Consider the following 27,452-nt stretch of genomic DNA (forward strand, 5'->3'; position numbering starts at 1 on the left):
ATTCCACCTGGTTTATGGTTCATGGTAAAGAACCACAGAAAACGACATGAGAAAGCAAAAGAAGCTGAAGAAACTTTTTTTTGCAGTCCACAGAGTTGAAAAGAACAATTTTTGGTAATTCTGTGGCATCCATTAATGGTGACGGAAGAAAGACCGTGTGTGGAGGTTGTAGCATGGAGAGTGTTGGGCAAGTAACTAGCGACAGGATGAGAGGAAACAGCCTCGAGTTGCACCAGGGCAGGTTTAGATTGGATATTAGGAAAAATTTCTTCACAGAAAGCATTGTTGGGCATTGGCACAGGGCAGTGGTGGAGGCACCATTCCCAGAGGGGTTTAAAAGATGTGCAGATGAGGTTCTTAGGGACATGGTTTAGAGAAGGACTTGACTGGGTTGGGTTAATGGTTGGACTCAATCTTAAAGGTCTTTTCCAATCAAAATGATTCTATGATATGGTAGGATGGCCACTCAGAGAAAGGGCAGCCTGCAAACGATTTGGAGTTTTCAAAATAATATGCAAAACCATGCCAAGGATTTAGAATTCACCCCTGCAACATACTGGCTGCCCTCAGGTTTCCTCTGCCACATTCCCATGGCCGCCTGGGTGCACCGGGCTGTGCTCACAGCAGTCAGGGCCTGGCCCAGCCTCGGGGTGGGAAGCACACCCCTAGAAATTACTTCCCCCCCACTCCTTAGCACAGAAAACTCTTCTCCCACTGCAGCTGCCCTGCTTTGCTGTTTGCTGACCATGAGGGGCTGCGGCCAGTACAGTTACAGCTCCCTGGAGATGTGACCAACCACTTAAAACCTTGCTGGCACCGAAACACAGCGGCACAGACATCAATCCTGGGCGGAAAGGCCACGCTCGCCAGCCCATTGAGCTGGCAGAGCCTGCGTTTCCAGCCCGGAGCTATGCCAGCACTTCCCAAGTACCCAGCGTGAAGCAAACCGTACGGCTTTGTCTGAAAAGCTTCAAAGAACAGCATTCGCCGTCACTGCAGATCTTGGCTCTGCTATCACAAGAAGCCAAATCCACCCTGAGATTGTGCCAACAGCCCCACTCTGTTGCTCAGACCAGCTGGGAAGATGTCTCAGCAAGCTTGCACAAACCTCAGCCCTACAGCACACACCTCACCTGAGAGGTTCTTCACAAGAGGCCCCCACATCACCCATCCAGCACAAGAAGACCTGAAAGGCAGCTTTTTCCTGTTGGATTTAAGTCACACCTAACAGCTCTAAAGTTTTTCTGCACTGTCTCTAGAGTATTATCTCTGCTGACTCTCCAGGATTGGATCTCTGCTGCTCAAGCCCCTACTCTGATGCTACGGAGTCATTTGTGGCCATCCCAACGGCTCCCACCACCACTTCACCATCCCAGAGCAGGGACAGCAAGACTGGGGCAGAACAGGCACGCAAAGCAGAGGAGCCCCACAAAAACCTGCAGACAAGGAGCAATACCTGGAACCCCCAAAGTTTTAGTGAAGCAACACGATCGGTAACACTAGTGTGAAGGGCACAAGGTGTGTCTGGTCACAGACATGACAGGGCCAGGTCACAGCAACAACAAGCCCTGCATGGTAGGCACTGGTCTTGCTGCAAACAGGGGAAGGACAACTCAAGGGGGACAGCACAGAACCTCTAAAAATCCTGCCTTGCTAAAGACAACCCTTTGCATACCATTAAATTCTACAGGACCATGATCCTCTTCCCACCCCTCCCTCAGGAGCACCCACCCCATCCAGATCAAAGGAACCAAACTCCAGCTCAGAGCTCGCAGCACTTCATCCTGTGTTGCCAATTCGCAGGGCAGCTCTCGCACAGCTTGAGTAAACCCTTGATGTCATCAGGCGGATGGCAGCCCTCGGGGGAAACCTCGCAGCTTCCCAGTTGTCACGGAAAACTGCTGTCTGGCATCTCCTCGGAGCTGTACAGAGATGAAGAGCTGGTGGGCAGCACGCCAGTGAGTCAGAGCTATCCTAATTCTAACTGCATGTGACTCATACCTCCTTCACTGCAAAGGGACCACAGTCTGACTAAACCAGCTCAAAATTTGTGTATATGTAATTCTAAAATACATATACACACCCACACGTGTATTGCACACACATACGCAGATGTACATACACATAAAGTGATTTCTTTTTTTTTTTCATATGCAAGTGAGAGAAACTTAACACTCTGGAATTAATAAATAACTATGAGCAACCAAGCTCCTGGGCTACAGAAAGAGCTCTTCTCCCCATGTGGCTCCTTAATTTGTGTATGACTTGAGGCTCTGAACTGCACTCTGAGCCCACAAATGCTCCCCCGTTTCCTGTGGCACAGCTCGCAGGGTGTGATGGCCACCACGAGGTTCCCTTTCCTCTGCACAGGGGGGCATACCTCCTCATGGATGGGGGGGACACCTCGAGGGAGGGAGGGAGGAACCTGGATGTTCCTACACCGCAGAGAAGACATTGGGAAAGCCACCCGGCAGGTCCCAGCCGGCGCTCAGCCAGTGTACTGCTGCTGGTAGCGCAGGTTGAGCTCCCGCAGCTCCCGCTCCCGAACCCGTCGGGATTTGTTGGATTTGGTGGAGCGGCTGGAGCGGGTGGACTGCGCGGATTTGGTGCTCTGGCAGCGGGAAGACGCTCTCTTGAGAAGGTTTTGTGAGATGGAACGGTGTAGGTTCTTCATGGAGGACGAGGCTGCCATGCTGACCACCCACGGGTGCTTCAGGGCCTGAAGGGCTGTCATCCTGTCACTGGGGTCCACTGTGAGCAGACGATCAATGAAATCCTTGGCCAGGTTGGACACACTGGGCCATGGCTGAAACACAAAAGAGATAATTAGAATGAACCGTCCTGGCACAGCTTTGCTGGTTAATTCATTCCTCCCATCCCCAAAAGGTGCTTCAGGGCATTCAGCTTCTTCCACTCTCTCTTTCATCCTCAAATCTTCCAAGTTGTAACTAACAGCGTCTGCCCAAGGAGAAGGAGACACAATTACTTCAAGACACTGTTAGAGGAGAGGCTGAATTAGTGGGAAATGTCTACATGTACATAGGTGCAGTGCAGATCCATCCAGCAGGGGAGCCTGGATCCCAGTCTTCCCAGGTGCCTCATGCCTACAGACCCCTACATACGTGTGCACACACACATACACGTGATCTCAGTCAACCCCCAGACTCAACCATCTCTCCAGCAGCTGGCTGGGACTTCCCTGGTCCCCAGATCCTCCTGTGGTCCCACCCTTGTCCTTAACAGACACACAGAGACATCCCCAGCATCCAGGTCCCTTCACTCCCTTGTCCGGCTCCATCTCCACCAGCAGTCACACCCTTGGTCACACACTTGCTGCAGTTGATGCTCCACGGACACACACAGGCTCCTGGACTTACATCCTGCTCCAGGTGCTGGCCCTGAGTCCTCCCACCTCATCTTCTCACCTTGTCTTCCAGACCCATACAGCTATGACAAACAGTGACTGTATCCTGCTGAAGACCCTCCCCAGCCCAAGTGCTTTGTACCCCATGAAGCTGCCACTGCTCAAATCGGGTCATGTCACTCACAGAGGATGGGTCCTGACACCAGACCCCTGGATCTCTTCTGACTCTTCATCTTAGGGCACACATCTACAAGCATCAATCTCTGCATCAATCCTGAAGCCAAGCCTAGGAAGGTTTTTTGGCTGTGGTGCTCGGTCTCACTCTGATGTGGAAATCTGGGAGATGTTGCTACTGGGTCAATCCTGGAACAGCCAGCTCAGCCTGGCTGGAAACAACCCCATAAAACATTCTGAATATATATAAATGTTAGATAAGGAATTTTCAGGAATGCTTACCAAAGAAAAAAGAAGGAATTTTACTTATTTATTTTACAAAACACTAGTTTTAAAGAAACAAGCCCAAATTAATTAATTTACTCCTATAATGAATTCCTCCTATATCCCCCCCATACACTGAAGTATAGCCACAATAACCTATGAGACAAACACCTACAGCCATGCACACTGGAATTGTGTAATTTCTGACAAAATATCGTATTTGCAGTAACGTGAGGAGTGAGAACATTTCCTTGAGCATGACTGAAGGTTGGGCTGTGGACAAAGCTGGGAAGAAAACCACAGCAAAATCCACCGTGAGGTCTCACCCATCCTGAAACCACCAATGCTGAATTTTTCAAATACATGGAGACCACATCCCAAGCAGCATTAAAAAAAGCCTGAGTACATTCATGCAACAGAGTGAATGTTTCGATACAATAATTAAGGCCATGCACAAACACACAGGTGTTAACTGTGTGGCTAAAAAAGAGAAAGGCTGCTATTCTGTGTCTTATTCCTCTTTTCATTTGGTGAGGAAGAAAAGAACCCAGCTACTTTAAAATTTGGGGTCCACCAACCGCGCAGTCAGATCTAACGCCGTTTTCTTGTACAAAAGGTCTTAAAAAAGGTATGTCCTGATTTTTTTGAGGCCTGCAAATTTATGGCTACCAAAAGCAATTTTCTCTTTCGAAAGACTGAAAGGCACCAGCGAGAGAGCTAATCCACAGGGGCCTTTTCTAATGTAATGTTCTGAGCGTTCCAGCACCACTCCTGGCCCTGGACAGCCTGTGGTACGGCCAGGAAGGGTGAACTCCAGCTTGAGTTAAGGAACCGGCCGCCAGGATGGTCAGAGTTCAGAAAGTCTTACTTTACAAGCAATGACTAAATCAGTCTGGCTTGCTCAGCTTAGCTGAAGTGGGATATATGATCACCAGCAGCAACTGTGCAAGAGAAGAGAGTGAAAACGATATGAACCACTTGATATAAAGAAAATACCTGCACATGGATAAAAAAATATAAATGTTCCTGAAGGTATTCAGGATAGAAATGGGAGTATTTAGAGCCAGAGTGCTCGGGAAGGAAGCACAGCCTTCTCCAGGGGATCAGACACCACCTCTGCGCTTTGAAATCACATCCATGATCCGCTCCCCAATGTGTTTCCTCAACAAAATCAGTTAACAAAAAAAATTTCCCGCAATTCAAGCTTTTCTGTCTACTGCTTTCAAATACAATTAGTTTGTCAGGACCTGCCTTAAATCACTTCTTACCTGATGAAACACATCTTGACAAGGAATGGTAAGAAAAGAACAGATGCTTGTTAGAATAGAACATGGACAATCTTTGATCAGAGACTCATTAAAATGTTTGTTTATAAAGAAGATAATTAAAATAGCAAAATATCTTTTGAAATGTAGTAAAATCACAATAACTGCAATTGAACACACTGGGGGTTTTTGCAGAACTAGGGATGCTTCGAAGAGCTCAGCCTTTATGTTATTTATAATATTAGAACCAAAGAGTCAAACCTGCCTCTGCCATAGGGAGATATAAATCACGTTTCAAGCCTATAGATTTCCTACCAGACTTCTGGATAAGGAGCTTCCTTTGTTAAATAGCAGCAAAGGGAACCAACTTGCATGGTTTAGTCTGTTGGCAGTTGGAGATTTTGCCTCTAAGTTTACCAGGCTTGCCTTCGAAAGCTTTTAAAGAACTATTTTCTGTAGCTTTTTTTTTTTTTTTTTTGAGTCATTTAAGTTATCAGCTACTTATACAGTTGAAATCCCACCCGATTAACCTCCCACCACTTCTTCCCTCCTCCTCGCAGACACAGAGCTCACCCCATTCAGTTTTCTTCGCAGAGGACTCATTTTCCACTCTCCAAATGAGACGCCTAAGCTAACAATATGTCTATCTAATTTACCGATTATAACTCAAAGTGCTATTAAATGCTGGTGACAATTTTACTCTCCCTGCAATAACTCTCTAAGAACTCTTTACTACTGTCTTCATTACTGTTACCAGCAATCAAGATGACTTAGATGCCTTGAAACAGCTTTTGTCTCACTCAAATGAAGAAAACATATTCACACAACTCCAGCCTTATTGTTTTTCCTGCAGTATTTCTCCCCAGCTATCTAAAATCCTTTACCCTTCTGAATGTTGTCCCTCACAGAGATACAACCATGCCAGGATCTCCATCCTCTCTTTTTCACCTAAATCCAAAGAGAAGCAAGAGATGCATTTAAATGAAAAATACTTGAGGGCTGACACAGCAATGCTTTTCTTGGAAATACATCCCCAGGACATTCAGGAAAGCATTATTTATTTCCTCTTGCAGGTGTCAGTAACTGCACAGGTCTGGAAACAGAGGCAACCCAAGAGTCATTTTGCCGTTCAGATACGTTCAAAGTTCAGTCAACTGCGCAACATGAAGCAAGAGATTCTGGGAGGTGAAACGAGCCTCTAGACACCAAGAAAAATATTAATTCAATCATTTCAAGTCATATTAAAAGATGGAAAATGTGATGATTTAGAATTTTAAGAAATCCATGAAGAACACATCAGTTTGAAGACCTAGAAACAGCGAATACATCACCAGCCCGAGCCTTGCAAGGTCTGTGCATTGCACCAGTCTGGTTTAATGAAACCTAAAGTAGAATAAACTCCAAACAAAAGTAAATTGGATTTCTCATTATTCCAATTACTCTAGTTTCACCACAAACATTGAATATGGAGCACTTGCAATTAGGATTTTCTTCTGGTCAGCAAACACAAATCACTTCATTGATCTGTTTACACAGCTGGAGGTCTCATCTGCTGCACCAAACACATCTTTGGTTTTATTTCTCTGAAGCCTTTTCTTCAAAAATAGGAAAGGATACATTCTGCTGAAGCACTGAGAGGAATGAATTTTGCAATTTTCAACCCCAGTTCGTGGAGAAATGTATCCAGTCTCCAGAAACCTTGCTTCAGTTGGCAATATGGCAGTTTTAACTCAGCAAAACCTCAGGAACCCTCCCAATTAATACTGCAAGGCAGCAGCTGGAGTTTGTGTAAGAGCTGAGGAAGGTCGACACTGGTGTGTTTGGGGAACCGCAAGGAGGACACGAGCGCAGGACACGAGGTGCACTGGACATGACAGGGCTGACGGGACCTAGAGGAGATTCGCCAAGGAGAAACAGAGAATGGCTCCATCCAGAGGCCATGAAACATCACATCAACTAAACCCCATCAGACAGCCTTGCCTTTAACCCCGCTGCTGCAGGGACAAATTCCTCTCTGTTGTGATTCACCAGGTGGCTGCAGAAGCAGCTACATCAACTCAAGTGAGCAACAGGCGCAAAGGCCAGAATTAGCAGCACTTGAACCAAGTACGAAGCCACTGCCACAGTCTTGTCTTACAGCCTTAACAGCAACAAGAGAAACTCCGGCCGTGCAGATTTGTAGCTCTGGCCCCTCAGGAATGTCAGCTGCTGCTTCCCAGGTGCACCAGCATTTCCTACAAAAGCATCTCCTGAACTACTAAGCTGCATAAAACATGTGGCACATCACCAACCTGCGATTTCAACTCTTCTAGATAACAAACCCAGGAGAAAGCAGCCTCACTTATAAAGCTTTAAAGAGCTCTCAAGTGTGCTGTGTTTTATTCAGACTCGGGCTCTGAGTCTGGAGGAGGAAAAGCAAGAGATCCTCCTATGAGTGTCCCTTAGAGGAGGGGATTGCATGCGGCACTGGGCTCTCCGTGATTAAATCCATCACCGCCTCCGCTTTTTATTCACATCGGTATAAAAGCTATTGAGGCACCGTCCACACCAGCATGGGGGGAACAACCACCATGTTGTTCTCCAGCTCGAACAACCAACCCCCGTGTTTCGCTGAGAGCTGAAGCCGGGGCGCCGGGACGGGGCGCACCTCTGAAATAAAACACTGACCTGTGTTACCAACGTGAGTTTTCTCGCCTAACAAAACCAAACCCCGGTGGGGGCGGGAGCCAGCACGCACAGGCTGGTTTCAGGTACCAGGGCAGAGTCCCCAGATTTTACTCTGCCGGCAATGGGAGTAGCTGCTGGCAGGCAGTCACCGAAGCCTGCACTGCAAACACGCTATGAAGATGACCATTTTCTGCTGATTTTTACTTGTTTTTACCTTAAAATACATGGTGAAGGTGTTTCTGATCCATTTTCCTGCTGGACACTAGTTCCTCTATTTCTATTGTATTCATGTTTCTAAGTTACTTTCCCCCCACAAGTATGGGTTTTTTTTAATCAGAAGTCTCTAGATCTCAGCAGTGCATCTTCCCCCAGATACACACACTCCCCTGTGCGAAGAAGCCATGCGGATACAAATTCAACAACTTGCAAAGACCACCCCTGACCTGGGCAGGCAGAACTTTTAACATAAAGGAGTTTGTTCTATATGTTGATGATATACATCATGATGAGCTTTTCTTGCCTTCAGAACCTGTGTGGGATGCAGAGCTTGCAAGAGCTGCCCTCTATCCTATAGACACTGCTGGGAATTGTGTACATGTCCCTATATATACATCTCCACGCTATGTTCACCAACTGCTGCTGTTTGCAATTCCACTGAAGACACCTGACCACTAAAAATCATTAACAAGAAAGTCAATCTGGACACAGATGGCACCCAGGTATCACAAATATGAACAGCAAAGGCTTTTTTTTTCCTCCAAAAATGACTCAATCTAATACATTTGTACGGTGTTGCAGGGCAAGGCACATCTCTCTATCTTCTGTCATTTTTCAGACTAGCTGCACTTTAAAATTCAGATGTCTTTGGTGGTAGACAAATGACATGCTGTTAGTTTTTAAAAATAAATTAGAGGTGCCCAAGTACTCTTTGCATTGCATCTTTCGCATATTCACGCTAACATGGTAGTTGTGTCTAATTTAGGAGGTTCCTGCACGACTTCGGAAAACAAAGCGTCAACTTTCCAATCTTTTGGAGCAGGTTGGGGACAGCAACTCTGAGACACCACATGCTGAACCAGCCTGGGACAGCGCTGGGGCTCCAGTAACAGAGGTTTGCGCAGTCCTGGGCAGCGTTCAGCCCACGAGCAGTCGCAAAGAGGCGATCAAAACCAAGCGCTTCAAAAGGGCTGGAACAAAAAGTTTCCAACAAAAAGATATAATGTGCTAAAGTCTGCGCAGGACAGATTCCCAAGCACCCCGCATTAATTTGTTGATGTGGAGAGGAGGAATAAAGGAAAGATGAAAGAGGAAAATACAACAGCCCTTTAATAATCCACAACGTTATAAGTATGCGTGGCCATCTGGTGCTGTGAACTCCTATAACCCAGCTTTTCGAATGGAAATAGCCAGCCGATTTTCCCTGTACAAGCATTGGGTATTCAGCTAGAATCATGCAGTAAAATTACAGCAGCTACCAAAACAATAAACACAGAGCTTTTCTCTACAGCCAGGGATGGCTCTTCTAACCGCAATGCCTAGGGAGATAACTGGCATGTTAAAATGGGGTAAAACCACATTTTAGCTTGGATCGCCTCACATCCATCTCTTAAAAATGTATCAGCAAGTTACAGTTAAACATAGGGGACTCTAACCAGCACCTTGGCTGAGAAACTGTATATTGAGAAAGCTCAGGGTCAAGAGACCTGGACTCAGAAGAGTACAGGTGATAAGACAAGATCAGCAAGTACAGATTGCTAGAGACTGACATCAAAAAGGCAAGGAGGGGAAACAGTCAGAAATTTCCAAAGGTGTTTGTTACAGCACCAGGTCACAGCAGTATTTGCAGTAGCTAAACTGGGAAATACCCTTCCCAGTCTGTTCATAAAATCCTGAGTATCCTGACATCTTCAGTGCTTTTATTCTCAAAAGGAAAACTCAAATTTGATCTGAATTATGTTCTCTCATTCTGAATTATTATCCTAAGAGATGTATTGGCTGAGAACTGGAACTGAAGCTAACGTGTTTCAACGTACCAATTCAGAGTAACAGTTTAACTACGAAATGGTGGCCCCAATAGGGAGGAAACATCTTCCCCAGGGAGGAAGAATATCTTTTATCACACTGATTAGTGCAGCAGGGGGGATGAACAGATAAGCTTATAACCTTCTGCATACACAACCCCCCTCCTGCGGGCTTCAAGCTGTTGATCCACAAGCCCTGGGTGCTTACAAGAGAACGAAAAAGGGGGAGTAAATCCTAAGACAGTCTTAGCTGTTAGTCCAACCGTGCCCTGCTCCCCGGATGGCACCAGCTCTCCTCGGCTGCTCGGGCCAGCACAGAGGCTCCTGTAACCCCCTCGAGGCCAAGCACCAAGGGTAGGACGTGGTGAGGAGTGTGCCGGAGACACCAGCACTGCCCAGGCTCCAGCAGAACAGCAGCACCTGCCCCACTTGCCTTTCCTCCCTATAGTCACCCTTCCCATTTTAATCAGAATCAGGCACAGGTCAGAGGAGGTGCAATGCCCCTTCTGTCTCAGCATGTCCTAAAAGCCCAGGTTTAAGTATTTAAGTGCTGCCCAAGTTAGGCCAGTATGGTCCAATCTAATTTCTCTCCCAGAAAGCACTGGTTTGGGTAGGCAAGGATCCCACCCTGCCACATTTCTCTCTAATATCTTCTCAGCCTCTTTCAGCACCCAAACTATTCAGTGAAGGAGACACAGATCCTGCTGAACAACAATATATCATTGAAACTGCACCAAACTGCACACACACAGGAATGAAACACTCAAGTTGCAAGGACAACTCAAACATCTCCACCTTACACATACCTCATTTCACAGCTACTACCTTATACTGAGTGATCTCTTTTTTTCTATTATATCCTACTCTGTCCTTTCCTACACCATATTTTTTTCCAAAAAGAAGATCAAAAGTTTTCGGTTTGCTATGTGGAATCACACTCACCACTGCTGAGCCTGGCCATGCCCCAGTTCCAGAAGGATTTGGAGAGGATCCAGGCGAGGGCTGCCAAGCTGGCCAGGGCTCTGTGGCACACGGCCTTTGAGAAGAGGAGGCAAAGAGAAGTCTAAGGGCAACCTAATAGCAGACTACATCTATTTGAAAGTAGTTACAAGGATTACAGAGTCACACAAGTGATACAAGAGCAAACAGGGAGAAGCTGCACCTTAGAAGGTTTGTATCAGGAAATACTTGGGGGAGGAAAGAGGAAAAAAAAAAAAAATCAAACCAAAAATCAGTGGCAAGGGTGGTGCAGCCCTGGAAGGGGTGACCAGGGAGGTGGGCGATCTCCACCTTTGAAGCCTTTTAAGACTCAGGAAGACAAAGTCACAGCCAGCTGGTTCTCATATTGGCAACAGCCCCATCTCAAACTGAATGGGATTAGAGATTCCCAAACAGCTCCTGTAACCAAGGTTTCTATGATCCCAGTGTTCTCCCCCCTGTCCCCAGCCAGTACTGTCACCTCCTGTGCATGGCAGCAGCAAATCCCTCCTTCCCACACACTCCACTGCCCGAGCTCCAGCCCACACGCTTCACAGGGTCAACCGTGCCATGAATGGTTCAGAAATAAACACGTGTCAATCAGCTCTCTGGATAAATCTAGACTGATATTTAATTACCTTTCCTGCAGCAAGGATGTGAATTTAGCTCTCTTTCCTACTGAGCCACTGACTTTTATAAAATTCACAGAACTTCAGGCCTTTGAATTCTCCACATTGCTCTGATGTGGCTGAAGTTGACCTTAGAAGTCAATTGTGGGAGACTAAAAGACAGATGGCACAGTTCCATAAACCTTGTTTCCTTGGGAAATCAGGGTAAAAACAGGGCTGCAGGGAACATCCAGGGATTGTCCAATCCATCCCACAGTCCCTGAGGATCCACCACAGATGCATCACTCCTGGCTGCCTAACTTGTTCTTCAAAACAGCTTCAGCAATCCTCCTGGTAGGTATTTTTTTCAGGAGACACTAATAAAGTGTTGTAAAAAGCCCAATGTGAATCTAAGTGCAATTTAAGGCTCCTGTTTGCCATCACCTGGAAAAGAGATTATTCCTTTTCCTCTTCAGAACAGCCTTGTGCATATTTGCAAACTATGACTACACCTTCTTTATGCCAGTCAAAAAAGTTCCAGTCTTCTGGAGACAGTGGTTTTTTGACTCATTGTTTTTGCTGATCTTCTGCTCAGTCTCTCTGCTCGGCCTGCGGTGTTTTTGACGTCCACTGCCCAGAAGTGTCGGAGCTTCAGTTTGGCAAGCTGCACCAACCACCAAACACAGCAGGATTACACCACACGCAGCCCGTCTTTCTGTTCAAACACCTCAGTACGTTTGTCTTTTTCCACCAGTGTGATATTGCATTCTCACATAATAATTTGTGATTCATAGGCAGATCCTTTTCTGAGAAGCCAACACCATTTTCCATTTTTCACCTGTTTTTGTGCATAAACTTATTCTCATTTTTTAAAAATTCACGCCTGCTATTAATTGCTCAGATTTGTTAGGGCCACCTGGAATTCAACACACTTTGCAGCCCTTTCACCAATTCAATGTCCTCTGCAAATATAATGAACATACCCTCCCCTCCCTCAGCTGGGTTAATCAATACAGCCCCAAATACCACTGGACCTCTTTCAACATCTAGAGAACCATTCTCACTTCATATCCCGCTTTGTTGATGAGCCACTGGTAAGTAAACACTAATTCTAACACAATAGGTTTGGGGATATCCAAGATTTGGTCCCCGTGCTCCCCCCGCTTCACCTGTGGCAGATGTTGAAGTGCTGTACTTGCAGAATCCGCCTGCTGGCTTCTGCCCCCAGAAAGACTGGAGAACATGATTTTCTGAGCTTCTAGGCAAAGAAGTTTTGCTCAGCATGAAGGGCAGCTGAGGACAAAATGACTTGCAGCACTGAAGTGGGGAAGCACAGTTTCTCCTAGTGCCAAAGCCCCTCTCTCAAAGTACTTCTTGCCCATCGCCACCGCAGATACCAGCTGATGTAGAGGACGGCGAGGCAGGGAGAGGAGAAGGCTCCCTGCTTCAGAACACAAGGAATACTTCAAATCCTGCCTTTCCTTTGCCTGAAGATGTGGTTAATTCACCATCCTCGTTTGTTAAGTACGGCTTATCACACTTATTCACAGGATTAACCCATAACAGCTATTCAGGAGCTCCACGTGCTTGGCACGCGTCCAGCGCACATGGAAGGTTTCCAAAGCAAGGCTGCCAAGCGCTACCACGCATTTCCAAACAGGGTTTTTTCAGAGACCATGGAACACTTCCATGAACCAGCTAAAGATACCTCCAAAGCCAGATCCAGCCTTGCCGGGCCCCTGTGCCAAACACCGGAGGTACAGGAACTCCTATGAATTTTGGAAGATGAGCATGTCATGAAATTATTTTACATTCTCATCCAAGAGCCAAGCTAGTTTTCCTAATCTTTTCAAAATCAGCCTCTTGAGCAAAAAGGTAGCTTAAGAATGTCACTAAGAATTCCCGAAGCTTGTAAAGCTAAAAGCAAACAAAAAATAATGGAGGACTAAGTGGAAAGGGATAAGAAACTGTCACTCAGGCATTCCTATCAGTATGTGATATAAAAGTATATAAAGTCTTTTGAGTCATCCCAGGTATAATGAGAAACCTTTCCTACATCTGAGCTACATACCCATTCTCAAAGTGATCAGAGCGTGAAAGAATTCCTTAGAAATTATTCTTCAGACACGGACAAAGGTAGAAAACATGCAAATACTTTCCTTCTCAGACAGCTCAGTTCTACCTTTCATTAGGTACAAAAATCAAACTCTTCAGTTAATCACTCAAAGTGTCTGAAACACGGAGTGTATTTGATGCATAGGGTGTATCGTACTGATGGAAGTTCACAAGCTATAGACACACATATGTCCACAGCAGTCAGGCATATGCTGCATTAACAGCAGGGATCTCTTAATAGCCACCAGCAGAACATTCTGCCTCTCCTCAACTCATCTGCACGGCTCCCACTGCACCAATCAACACTAATTTGGTGTATTAGTAAAAGCTCAGTTTTCAGGAAAATCCATAAAAGTATCCATTTAAATAACAAACGTATTGGAAAACATGCCTGGGATTTCTATCTGGGCACTTGCTCGGGGCAGCAGGAGGGCAAAGCAGCAGGGTGGGGAGAACGGAGGGAGCAGAACCAGCCCTGAAGCTCCTGCTCCAAACCAGGGAACTCGGACACATGGCTCTTGGTTTGAGCCACCTCTTCCAGCTCAAAACAAACCCAGCTCCCTTGTGTCTACCAGGCTGAAAGCTTCAATTGCAATCTCATCAGATTTAGGGATTTCAGGGATTAGATAAAGACAATACCAAGAAAAACACCAGGCTCAGGAAGCACATTTTTAACCCTCCAGCTCAGCACCAACAGAAACCCCCCAAGAGATCTTAACTATCCGAAATCCAAATCTTGACTTCCTACCTAAGCCTTGTATGAAGTTAACTCCTCCTTTGTCTCATCCCAGGGCAGGAGCACCCTGCAACTGCTAGAGAAGTCCCAAATTTTCGTCAGAGGAAATCTGAGACACCTTTAAACATCAGGTTGTTCCAAATACACCAGGTCAGGTCAAACAGCCTCGCTGTATGGCAGAGTCAATTACAGGCCACAAAATGATGTGCAACAAGATGCGTGTTCACAGCCCTTCTCTGCAGAGTTCAGTTTTGATTAATTAAAACTAGCTTTTAACCTGCAGTAGGGACAGCAGCTGGAACTAGGGCCTGGTGTCAGCTCTTCCAAACTTCAGTCTGGTGCTCACTGGGAGATAGAAAGATGCTGTAGCTTTCTCCAGAGTGCACCCACCTGAAAACTCACTTTGAAAATGTTTTACAGGTGTCAGTCAGGGCTCCCTGTGTCTCTAGAGTCACACAGCTGTTCTAGTTTTGTATTTCCATACGATCTTCTGGAGCCATACCAGCCTCAGGTCTTCAGTAGACCAGGTCTAGCAAGTGCAGCTGAAGCAGTTTCAGATGTTACCCCCATCCACTCACCCCACGACCTGTGATGAACTCCCAGGTGTCACAGCAATGACAGAACCAGACAAGCCCTCACACCCCACTCAAGGGTTGCGCCCAGCTCAACGCTACTCCAGGAGCAGCTGAACTTCAAACCCAGCTTTACTCAGAAGCACCATCTCCCACCCCTTGGTGATCATCTCCAGCAACAGGGAGGGGAAGAGAGGAAAGATGTATTTAGAACAGGCCAGGTTTGCAGAGATCACCTCCCAAAGCCCACAGAGCTGCAGTTAAGCAGTTACTCTTTCTCCCTCCCACAGTCTTGCAGGAGACTCAACTTTTCTACCCCACCCACTGGTGGAAATACAAGAAGGCAGCAAGGTGCCATCAGTCCTCCTGCATCCTTAGTGAAACATAAGCTCATTTACAAGCCCAAGTGAAGCACTGGGTGCAGACGAGCTTAAACCATCCTCACAGCAAGTAAGAGTTGGTTTCTTACAGATCACAGCTCTTTCCATTGCAGAATTAACATATATTCTCACTTGCTGAACCTTGGTCCTAATGAAACGAGCATGCAACAGAATGTCTCACCACTCAAAATATAGCTCCACTAAGGTATTGGGAACACCTCTGAGCCACAGGTAGAAAGGATTAAACCAGCCAAAGGTAAAAGAGGAAACTGCTTAGTCTATTTTTAGGGAACTGTAAAGGAGTCAAAGACATCAGTGGTAGTTGATAGTTCAAATCCTTTCTGTTAATAATGTATAGTCCGCACAAAGGCAGCTTAATATTCTTCTTCTACCCTACCAATGTCCCTTTATCCCTACATCCCTAATTCTGCAGAAATGCTATTCTGCCATTAACAGGATTTTATAGGGCCCAGCAATGCAGGAATGAAAATACAATGTATCAAATCACAGCATTATCACAACTTCCTTTCCCTCAGATGTGAGTCCTGCCTTCCTCTATCCTTGCAATAATTATGTGCCATACGCTGTGCACAACTTTCCCAAACCCAGTCATTCACCCCAAAATCATAACCAAAACGCTCAGCTGCTGCCCCTCACCCTGCCTTGAACGCGCAGCTGTTACTGGTACAGAGAGCAGCTCCAGGGACAAGGGGCTGTGAATGAAACTACTGGTGAAAAAGAATCACCATCCCCTTCTCCATGGAGATCCACTGCCCACTTCATTTCCTTAGGCAGAGTTTCCACCCCAGGCTCCTCCACTTGACACACCGGAGCAAATCCGAGCATTCCAGCACAAACCAGCCACACAGTGAAGCACGTGGTGTCTCCAGCTCATTGTTTCAATAGATGCTTCCAGCCACAGAAACCACAAATCCACACTACGGGAGAGCCCAGCCAACCCTGCGGCAAGCCACTGGCTCAGGAAATTCACTGACCTGATGACATGCACGATTCTGTGAAATATCAGCTCTTAATGGGTGTTGCAGGCTGTAGCTGTATGGAAATGGAAGATGTGTGCAGAGAAAGATCACCCCTCTCCTTGCTTACCCTGCCCTCAGATTTGCAACCTAAGATGAAGAACATAGTAAAAAAGCAAAAAAAAAAAAAGTAAAAAAGCAAAAGGAATGATTTTGGGAAAGGGCCTCGTGACACACCATTTCCATCAGAGGAAACAACCCTTTTTTTTTTAAAAAAAAAACCTCCAGAAGCATCCAAAGCAAAGGTGAATTGATTTTTAAATGCATACATTGGTTTCAAAGCCCTTTTACTGGATAAGGTCTTTCTTTACCTGCAAATAGTGTTTTCTAACACAGCACACTAAAGTTTTGCAGGACCATTGTCACTGGTACATGCAGGAGGTTGGAAGATGATCCAGGTTTTAATTATCATGTTTCCGAGAGCCTAAGATGTCCGTTCCTGCAGCAGGAGAGATCTGGACAAACACTTCAGCTCTCAGATACAGATGGAGCAACACAAATCCACCATCCTCACACCCACCAAGTGGTGCATCAAAAGAAAAGAAAGAGCAGAAGCTAAGAGAAGTACTTTTAGAGGGCTGGCCTCGGTGTTTTGTGCCAGGCTAGGAGAGGCACACTTTCATCCTGCTCAAGTGCTTCAGCTCTTCAAAGCAGAGCATAGTGCCCTTTTCAACAGGGAGCCATCTGACCGCATCTCGCCAACACTCTTGTAGTTCTGCTCAAAAATCACTACGTTCTTACAGCCGTATGAAATGCAAAAGCACATTCCTCTGTAAATTGATATTTTTTTCTTTTTTTTTCTTTTTTTTCCAGGCAAAGGGATCAGCAACTTATATAAAAAACAACTTTTCCTTACGTGGGAAAATAGAAAAAAAAATGCATTAATTTCTCTAACAACAGGACTATTGTAAAACACTTCTACCATCTAATGTGGCTCAGAGGAAAAACACATAGAAGCTGCTATAAGAAAAAAAGTCTGTCTTCCCCCAAGGAGGCTAAAACATGGCCCCAGAGACTTGTACAATCACGCAAATGGGGTTTAAAACCTTGCCTTCAACTTCCCTGTGCCCATTTTCCTCATTATTTTACATTTCAACAGCTTGGGACGCTCAGACTCCAGGGAAAAGACTGAAAAAAATTGCCACCCTTCTGGTTTGAAATCTGTTCTGTCTTCTGGCAGGAAGATCAGAGGCCAAGGTGATGACCACGTCTTGCAAAAGCCTCAAAGGCATCTAATGACCGACCGGTGTAGCCAGGGAGGGCAACACCATCGTCAGCGGGACTGGCCGGGGTCCCCAGGAGAGAAGAGTCCTGCTGCATCTGGACCCTCCCAGGCACAGAGCAAAGGGAGAACTTCCAGAGGAAGGTGGTGGCTTTGCATGGAACATCTCTGAGAGGACACGGCAGCATAGGTACCGCGCTAAGGTAAACCTGCCGTCACCCTTGCGCATCTGCCAGTGGAAGCAACAGGGAAAACAGAACCTTGGGATGCTGCTGGGAGTGCAAAGAAATTAAGTAAGCAGAACTCTAAACAGCAACACTAACTAGCAAGGGGAGCTGGCAAAGAATGAAAGCATCATGTTAAGGACACCAGGCAGAAGCCAGCCAGGCAGGACGACTAGATCGGTTCTGCATTTATGCTTCAAATTTGGATGAGTCACCAAACAGAGATGGGCAGAGTCACAAGCAGAATGCAATTCACAACACATTTTCCTTTATAGATGTATAACGTCAAAACAGACTCATTTCTCCCAAGGACAAAAATAAAAAAAATAGCAACACAACAAACTATTCTGCAGGAGAAAGGGAATTTTAAACTGATTTTATCATCTGCAAAATGCACTTTTTATTACCACTCAGTCTGTATACCCTGCCTGCTTTTTCACCTACCTACAGGGGATCTCTAGCACTGGGTTGTGACTGAAGAGTTCAAGAACATTTCTGTCTAATAGAAAATGTTTACCCTTCTCACTTTTTACATGTCAAGCCTTTCCAAAGGAGTATTATACAGCAAATGAAATTAGCCCATGGGAGTTGATAAGCCTTGGGATGGATTTCTGATTCTCATGCTCCGTTACAATAACACTGTCACCAAAGCACAACTCAAAAGCACACGAGACATGCAGTACCTGCTCCGTCAGTGTCCGACGGGATGGCTGAACACCCCCAGGTGTCCCAGATGCTGCACATACAAGCTGGGAGCACTGTCTGCTCTGCAGGCTGCCTGATATTCAGCTCAAGAACTCTTGGGAGTGGATGAAGCCCCAACTGAGGGATGAAATGAGAGAAGGAAAGACCAGCACCTCGAACAGGGCTGGAAGTTACCAGACCAAAGATCCAGCCAGGCCAGTGTGGTGCCCCCAACATCAGCCAAGAGCAGATACAGAGGGAAAGGCCAAGAAAACAGTCCCTATGTTACAATTAAGACTCTCCATGCTCTCAAGCCTCAAAAATGTGTGGATTAGAGACCTCTTTAGCCATACTTCTGACTTTTCAGCATCATTCTCTCCACTGATTTATCTTCCATGAATTTGTCCAGTTGCTCCTTGCAGGCAAACTTCTAAGGCCCACAGCAGCCTGCATCCAGGAGGTCCACAGCCCTCGTTTTCACCATCTGAAGGACTTGGTATCATCAGAGATCATGCAGCTTTGTTAGCAAACTTTGTCTTGATCACTTTTGGGCAGAAGGGAACAGATCCTTCAGACCTCACTGTTTTTTCCCTCCTCATGGAACTAACTCTCTATTTCAATTTCATGCTTACCTTCAGCAGATTGCTGATCCATGCAAAGCCCACAATCGCATTAGAGCTGCAAAATTCCTTCTAGAGCCTTTGGTGAGGAACTTTATTAAACATCACTGGAAAATCTAAGCAAGCCACACAAAACCAGATCATCTCTCCACATGGCTGCTGAGACCCTTGCAGAGCTCCTACAGAACTGCAATGCCCAAGTTCCCCCATATATCAAACATGTCTCTCCTTAAGTCACATTGATCAACAAGCTTTTTGGTTTTAAGCTGATTAAGAGATGTTTCCACACCAGCACCCACCAGTGTCACCCACGGTGAAAAGAGCAGAAAAAGCTGATTCTGTTTTATGACCAGGAAAACAGACCACAAGGGGAAAATATTTGCCCAGATCAGGTATCAAAACCAGAACAACCCCTAGCTCACTTTCCCAATTTATCCACATTTATTATCTTTCACTTCCAGCAAATGTCCCAGGTGTGTAAAGCAACATTAAAGTACCAGTATTCAAGAGAAGGACAAGCTTTGAAATGGAACCAGAGCAAGCCTGTCTTAGCAGGGTAACAATGCTCTGATATTCACTTCTGCACTTTCAAATTCAAAGGATACTGTGAATGGAATTCCAGCTTTATTCCTCAGACAACTTTTCAACCTACAAAGAGACCCCCAGAAATCAGTTTTATCCCCAAGATTTGTATTAAAATATTGCCAAATTTTCTTTTTATTGAGTCATAACAAACCAAGTGAAAGAGTGACTTGTAGCCGGCTACATCAAATGCAGCCTCAACAGCCCACATAACCCGTACTCAGAGATGCTCAGAAAAAAGCATGCCAAGTTACAAAGCCGGCTTTTCTTCGTTCCTCACCCTACCCATTATGCCGAGCAGATCAGAAAGTACAGAAGGAGATACAAGAGGTAATCAGAGCAGTGACGTCAGCAGTCCCTGAATTAGCTATTATGGGAGACCTCTCCTATCGATCTGCTAATGGCCTCTTCAAACAGACCTCACACTCCAGGAGCAGGAGAGCGGCGGTAAGAGTGTCCCAGTCAGAAAAGCAATTACATTAGCTGGACATGAGCTCACTTGTTTTTCGAGAAGATGGAGCTACTTCTCAGGTCAGCGTGCATCTTGGCTTTTATTCCTCTCTCAATAGAGCTTTGTTCTCTCTGACCGGGTTTTGGGGCCAGACCTTTTAAAAAGCGGGACTCAGCGCCGATTCTCGGCAAACTCACGGCACTGCCACTGCGTGACACAGCACAGCAACATGGTTTGGAGGACGGTCCTCTCCTTTCCTACCAAAACTTGTCTGAGCTGCCCAGCTCAAGTTGCCAGCTCTTGGCACTTTACTTCACAGGCATCTTTTAACATTTCCTCTTCCATTTCAGATCTTCAAAGTTCACATTACAGAAAAGAAAAGCAGTCGTTCCCGTGAAATCTCTGCTCCTGCATCTGAGATACACACTTTCTGCAGCGGCATCAAGTATTCTGCCCATTCTTGTTGCTAATAAACCAGGATGTACAGCTCCTACCATTCCCATTGGTCTGACAAACTTATCAACAGCCTCGTTTCTGACATCTTCCCACTTCTTTGAGTGTAACACAAAAAAAGAACAGCAATTTTCTGTGAACATTGGAAATTTGGAAGCATTTTTAAGTCCAGAAGATGGCTTTATGAAAGCTGGCAAGATTGTGGGGAAACATGCCAGGCACCTCTACATCTCTGGATCACATTGTTTCCACCAAGAATTTATTCACAAAGTAAGCAGCCTGTTAATGCATCTCCTGCCAATATCTGACTACAGTCAAACTCGTCTGCAGTCTAGGGGCATAGGCTTAATTACACCAGTAAATTAAAGCATCCGTTTTCCCTGGCTCTGGAAAAAAACAAATCATCTGGGCAAAAGATGCAGGCTACTGGCTGACGCAGATTTGCTTTCCAAGCAATAAAACATCTACAGCTTTCCAAAACAATCACTCATGTCACACATTGTATCCCTAACAGGCTCCTGAACTACAAAATTTGTGTATGTGAAATGCTTCAGGCTTCTGCAGTGTCACTTTCAAAATATAAAATCTAATGCTTTCTGTGTGGCACATGTGCTACCTTTGGGGACACAACCTACAAGCATCCAGTGGCCCTAGTTGCTACGAAGTCACAAAACTTCTCAAAATAATTCAGTTCTGGCACAAGAACCAGAGGACATCAAATTAAATTACCCCAGAGAACACTGCCTTTTCATGTAAGAAAAATAATCTAATGTATCCACTGCCTGTGGTAAACTAAGGTAAACTAAGTAACCAGGGCTTTGCCTTTCAGTGTGACCCTGCAGATATAACATTGTTGCTGGTAATTAATCTATTTCTGCATTAGGAAAACCCAATTGCATTCTTAAAACTCTGCAACTGGTTAATAAATCTCATTAACACAGCAAGTTAACAAAAACAGCAGAGGCTGCCAAAGTCAGCTGAAGCTCGGAGTTCAAGGTAGCAGCTGATAAAACACTTCTAGCAGGAAACCGCTCAAGCACCGCAGGTTCTGAAGGCAGTAACACTCGGTCTGGAAAGTGCCAAATTTGGGGGTTTATGACTTCTGAGTTTTGTGTCTCCTCTGCATAATGGGGACTGACAAGTGGCCACGGGAAGAATCAACAACACTCACTACACTGTCAAATGTAGACTCTCACAGTATCACAGTATGTTTGGGATTGGAAGGGACCTCAAAAGATCATCTAGTGCAATCCCCCTGCTGGAGCAGGAACGCATAGGTGAGGTCGCACAGGAACATGTCCAGGCAGGTTTTGAACGTCTCCAGAGAAGGAGACTCCACAACCTCCCTGGGCAGCCTGTTCCAGTGCTCTCCTCTGTGGCCTCCTATGCAAATGCAATTATTCCTCAGTTTCATCTAACTTGGATATTCCAACTATTAACACAAGCTGGCCTGATGACTTTAAAGTATAAAAGATGTACCGACGCCTCTGAAAATCCTTCAGAGAGTAATTGTTTTTTTTTTTAAACACAATCCTTAAGCAGCCTAATATGTTTAAAAACATAACATTTTATACTCCTTCCATTCATCATTAAAATGCCAACGTACCTGTCACATCTAAAAACATGAGAACAATCATTAATTTATTCAGTTTTTTTGACAGTTATATTACTGTTGTTTCAGAATCATAAACTTAGCCATTCATTAACACTCTCCCAGTGGGCTTCATCGCACAAAGTCATGGCATTCAGTAATCTAGACCTCTCCTCTCTTATTAAAGAAGAAGAAGTTATAAAAGCTTCATTTTTTAATATTTTCAGTGAGGGATACAAGCAGAAAACACAACTTGCAAATATGGATACCCTCACTTTCTATCAGCATGATTCTCAGTGAGGTTATGCTGACACTCGGCAGCTGTGCTGGTAACTGAGATCTCCCACCGTGACCAGAAGCAAAGCAGCAGGAGCTGTGCCAGCCTGGCACCCACCATTCTGCTGAGTGACAGGGCTCTGGGAGGGTAGGGGTACCCATCTTCTGCCTAAAATCTACCCAAGATTCCTCTTCCCGGAGTTACCTAAGAAAATTATCCCTCAACCCTCAATTTTGTCATACTAAGCTCAAGAGACAATGCAGGTCAATTCCAGAAATGCTCACATTGCCAGATCTAAGAAGTAAGTGTCCCTTTGTCTGCCATAATCTTGTCTTTCAGCAGAGGTGTTTTTCAGACTACACTTGGATTTGTACCAGAAATCAGAGTAGGTACGTACACACTACACTTCAAACACTCGCCCTAGCACGAGTTTCAACAGTGAAGCGTCAAACCACAGTTCACCAGAGCTGATGTCTCCCCGGGTTGATACCCAGAAGCATCCCAGCTCTACAGGAAGAGATCTCTTCTTTCTTTACACACACATTTTTTAAAGGAGCTCACTATGCTGCACTGGAAGCAGTTTTGGAAAGTAGACAGAAAACAGGAAAGGATTTTAAAACCCAGAATCACAGATATTCTTTTTTAACCCTGGTAAAGTTACCACCTGGTACAGGACAGGCAGCTTCTGGTCATCACAAAGACCCACCTGGGCAGAGCTGCTTCTTTGCCTTCCCCTCACCATACCCTTCATCGTACTCACCTCGCCTGAGTAACTGTATTTTCCTTTCAGGATCTGCCGATACAAGCGTGTGCGGTTGTCATCTTCAAAGGGCATAGTGCCACTCAGGAGAATGTACGAGATCACACCCAGTGCCCACATGTCCACAGAGTTAGTGTACGGCTTCCTGACCAGGATCTCAGGAGCAATGTACTCTGGGGTCCCACATGTGGTTTTCATCAGGCAGTCGTCCCCCTTCTTCCGAGCACTGGCCAGCCCAAAGTCTGTAATCATGATTTTGGAATCTGTTCCTGGGTGATAGTACAGCAGATTCTCTGGTTTTAAGTCCCGGTGCGTGATACCCAACGTATGCAAGTACTTCACACCATCCAACACCATCTGCAGCACACGTGTAGCGTCTCTCTCAGTAAAGGAACCTTTAGCGATGATTCTATCAAACAGTTCTCCTCCTGTTGCTAATTCCATCACCATGTACACACGGTCCTGGGTCTCAAACACCTCAATAAGCTGGATGATATTGGTGTGACGAACGCGCCGTAGCACGCTGAGCTCTGACTCGCACACTTCCCTCCCCTCCCGGTATTTTGTCTCTATCATCTTGATTGCATAGGGCTGCTTCGTGGCCTTGTGTTCCACCCGCACAACGCGGCTAAAACTCCCTCGCCCGATCAGAGCTTTAATGTCGTACTTGGCCGTCACTCGGGGGTCAAATTTGGCGCGGTATTTAGCCACTTTGTTTTTGCGGGGTTCAGGCTGGTCCACGTGGGCAGGCAGGTGGTTGCCAGGACAAGGGTTTGCGTGACGCGGAGGTGAAGGAGAGCCAGCTTTGATGATAGTCCCACAGTCATCTTTGATGAAATGCTTATATATGTCATTGTGGCCTGTGTAAGGTTCCACTTTTTTGACCAGGTCCAGCTGCACATCTTTGGGGGGCTCGGGAAGCACTTTGCTTGTCCCACAGCCCATCACTGACTGGTGTTAATTCCCTGTCAAGGCATTTTCCCAGGGCAGCGGCAGCAACAACCACGTCCCTAAGAAATCAAGGTGGGCTTTGACATCTCTTAACGTCCTGACTCTGCTTTGCTTGCTTTCGCATCTTCAGGTACCGAGTAGCACTTCTCTTTTTCCCACATGGAGCTGGGTGTACAAAGTGGAATTCCCACCAGCTGCTCCAGACTAGAGCAAAGGGAGCTCTTGCTCCTCACACTGTATTCCAGCAGAACCAAATCAGCTGCACTTCGACGAGTCTTTAGGTGCTGATTAAAATAATAGTGTTGGCAAGGAGACAGAGAAACTGTCTATACATGCTCTGGCAGCCAGCCAAGCAGTTTTAGGTTTCTACTCTTTGGCTCAGAGCCCATCAATATGGTGCCTGAGTCTTCACAGAAGGCTACAGAAAAGCTATTAGAGCTGAAATGTAATCATACACGTTACCATCACTGAGCATATCTTCACTCATTCACTACCTCTCCAAGCAACTGTTCAGCACTAACAGCAGAAAGGGAACCTCAGCTGGTCTTCCATCAGGAGAATGATGTGGACAAACAAGAAATGTTTTAGAGGGACACCTGCAAGAAGTTTAGACTCTACATCCAACCTGGAAAGAAAACAAGAGCCAAGTTAAGATTCAATTTCAAAATCAGACATCAATAAAGTAACTTCTCAGGTAAAACCTCCTGGTAGTACCATGAAGACAAGCACACAAACCACGCACAAACCTGCTTAAACAAGGGACATACTTATACGAGGGTACGAGCAGTAGAACTGAAAAACAACTTCATAGAAAGCTTAACTGAAATCTGAATTTCACCAAGGGCTGTCCTGTAATTAGGTGTTCATTCAGATCGAAATACCATGCCAAAAACAAACAAACCAACCCATAGCTATTCCTGTACTCATGCCTCACACAGACAGTTTTTGCCAGCGTTATTGTACCTTAAAGCATATTCGGTTAACAGATAAATGGAATGACAGTATCTACAAACAATAATTTATTAGAGTAATTCCAGATGAAGAGAACCACTTGTGTTAAAGGTCCCACCCTTACACAAAGCCTGAGCTGCAGTGGTGAGAAGTAACACGGGGTTTATGCTTCAACACGTGCCCGCTGCATGTTATATCCCATGGTTCTGCAGGGAACACCTCAGCCCTGCTGATCCAGAAGCATCCTCCATCTCTACAAAAACATCACGCCCTGAACAGCTTCACACCTGGGGGTGTCTCCAGGCCACCTGACTAATCCACCATAGGCCGAGGAGGCCCTTCACCACCAATTAAACATCTCACAACTTGAAAATACTTAATTTCACTTTTCTATGAGATGCCAGTAGGGAAATTTGAATATATCAGCATAAGAAATACTCACACATGGCAATCTTCAGATCACACCTATGCCAACACAGCATAATGGGGAAAAGAGGCCTGAAAGCACCATCTCTTTAGTTTTACTAATAAAGTTTAAAGTTCATCTTATTGCCTGACATACACCTGGTATTGACGGGCAGTGGAAGCCTTTGGGGGGTTTCTAAGGGGAGCCCCGGGGCTCGGGCTGCTGCCGCACTCCAGGCCGCTGTGCCAGAGCCGGGAACAGGCCAGAATCGGTGGAACCAACCGGGGTTTCCAAAACTCTGATTGTTTTTCATCACCCGGCCCAAAACAGCCAGTTTTCCCCTCAGGGAGAGGCCCCAGGGCCGGGCCAGTGCCGAAGCTCGTCCCGCGGTCAGGGAAGCACCGCACCCCAGCGGAACGGGCCCGGCGAAGGGCCGCTCCGGGCCGCGGCCAGGCTTCCGTCCCCGACCCGCCCGCACCGCGGCCCAGCGGCCCGGGCACCAGCGGGGCTGTGACTCCGGAGCCCGCCGCGCCTCCCGGGCCACGGGGCTGCCGAGCCGGGGGCCTGAGCCGCCAACGGCCCGGGAGGGAGTGAGGAGGAGGGAGGGAAGCGCTGCCCCCAGCCCGGGGTGGAGCGGCCGGTCCCGCACTCACCTGGGCCCGCTCCGGCCCGCGGCTCGGCACCGCCTCCTGACGTCATCCCTAAGCGCCGGGGAGGGGAGGGGTGGGGCTGGGAAACCGCGGCCGGCGATTGGCGGAGGTGGCGGTGGGCGGGGCGAGGAGGGCGCGGTTCTACCGTCCCGCGCTCTACCGCCCCCTGCTGGGGCCGCCACGAACTCCCGCCCCGCCCCCGGGACCTCAGTTGGCCACACGAGCCCCGAGACCCCCCAGGTCCCGGTGTAGGACACAGTCATCTTGCCAATTTAATAGTCCCTGGCAGGATCTCTCAGCAAAGCATATTTTATTAACGATTTTGCAAGACCGGTTGTTGTTCTACCTAAAGGCAGGCACACGGAATAGGGCGAAAAGCCCCTGCTTACATCCACCCCAAATCCCAGCTGCAAATTCCCTCCCCTGTTCCCCGTTTGTTGGGTACATCAGGGTTTACAGACTACCTGACGCCTGCCTCTGTTTACATATTTAATTCATCTAATTCTAACAAACCCCTTCCCCTTATCGATCTATTTAAAATATGGATTCCTGGCTCTTTGGCCACCCTTCCCCTAGATTAACTTTTTTAAAATACAGAAATCAGTTTGCACTCCGGAATTAGTTCGAAGAGACTTTGTTTTACATTAAGGATTCATAGTCTGATGTCTCTCAGTCCTTCCAGCCCCTCTGGCGTCAGGTGCCAGATCGGTTGTAAGAACATTCCTCCTTCAATGGCTCCTTACACTGGGATCCCCCTCATCCCCACGGGGCCCTGGATGCCCACAGCCCCACGGCTGAGCAGAGGCCTCTGCATGGCCCCAGCATGCCCGCTCCCCACACTCCTGCCTCTGTGGGGCAGCCATGGTGACCCACAGCCTGAGGAGAGACAATTTGCCTGCTTTTCAGAGCCAAACACAGCCCAACCGGATCCACAGCGGTGCCTGGGAGAGCTGCTCCTGCCGAGAGCTCCTGCTGGGCTGCGGGGCTCGGGGAAAGTGCTCCTTTTGCAAGGAAATCACCCGGAAGAGTCAGCCCCTTTCCTTGGCAGGGAAAATCCGGTCCCTGCGGGTGAGTTCTTGTGCACAGCAGAATAAGGAGGCACATTCCTTTCTGCTCTCCCTGGCTACTAAGCGCCACAAAACCCTCCAGGCTTGCTTGGTAACTGCTGGTGGAATTTCTTCCTCTCACCCTTTCCCCATCCTTAAACCAAACACTCGGCATTTCAGCCCTAGGTGACCCGACAGCAGAGGGACGAGGGACGACACCTGCTTGCAGAGGTGCTGGCAGCACTTCTTTCTCCGGGGAAGACACAAACACGATACTGTCAGGCTTGTTTTCCAGCCTGGCTGTTGCGTCATTCCCAATGCGGTTCGAGTGAACAGGGGCTATTTTCACACTCCTACCGTGCTTGTTTAAAATAGCTGGGCTTATTTTAACAGTCCTGGGCTC

The 27,452-nt window shown here is 46.7% G+C and overlaps 1 protein-coding gene across 2 annotated transcripts; it reads right to left on the reverse strand.

Annotated features, from left to right (window-relative positions):
* Positions 1–1,741: 1,741 nt before the first annotated feature.
* On the reverse strand, positions 1,742–26,054 carry PSKH1 (protein serine kinase H1). 2 transcript variants are annotated; one of them, XM_082062436.1, is made up of 3 exons: positions 26,007–26,054; positions 23,046–24,621; positions 1,742–2,806 (listed from the first exon to the last, which is right to left on the reverse strand). In XM_082062436.1, exons 2-3 carry the CDS (start codon positions 23,988–23,990, stop codon positions 2,489–2,491), a joined length of 1,263 nt encoding a protein of 420 aa, XP_081918562.1. In that variant the 5' UTR covers positions 23,991–24,621; positions 26,007–26,054; the 3' UTR covers positions 1,742–2,488. The 2 variants fall into 2 exon arrangements, with proteins under 2 accessions (XP_081918562.1, XP_081918563.1); XM_082062437.1 differs by lacking the exon at positions 26,007–26,054 and adding an exon at positions 25,390–25,688.
* Positions 26,055–27,452: the final 1,398 nt, after the last annotated feature.

The sequence above is a fragment of the Streptopelia decaocto genome (assembly GCF_964273445.1).
Source record: "Streptopelia decaocto genome assembly, chromosome: 11".
Lineage (NCBI taxonomy): Eukaryota > Metazoa > Chordata > Aves > Columbiformes > Columbidae > Streptopelia > Streptopelia decaocto.

What these genes read in the sequence shown, in the direction of transcription:
- PSKH1 (XM_082062436.1), bottom strand. Translation starts at nt 23,990, where the DNA reads ATGGGCTGTGGGACAAGCAAAGTGCTTCCCGAGCCCCCCAAAGATGTG. An exon ending in AATACAGTTACTCAGGCGAG is followed by an intron (nt 2,807 to 23,045) that starts GTGAGTACGATG and finishes TTTGTGTTTCAG; the next exon opens with CCATGGCCCAGTGTGTCCAA.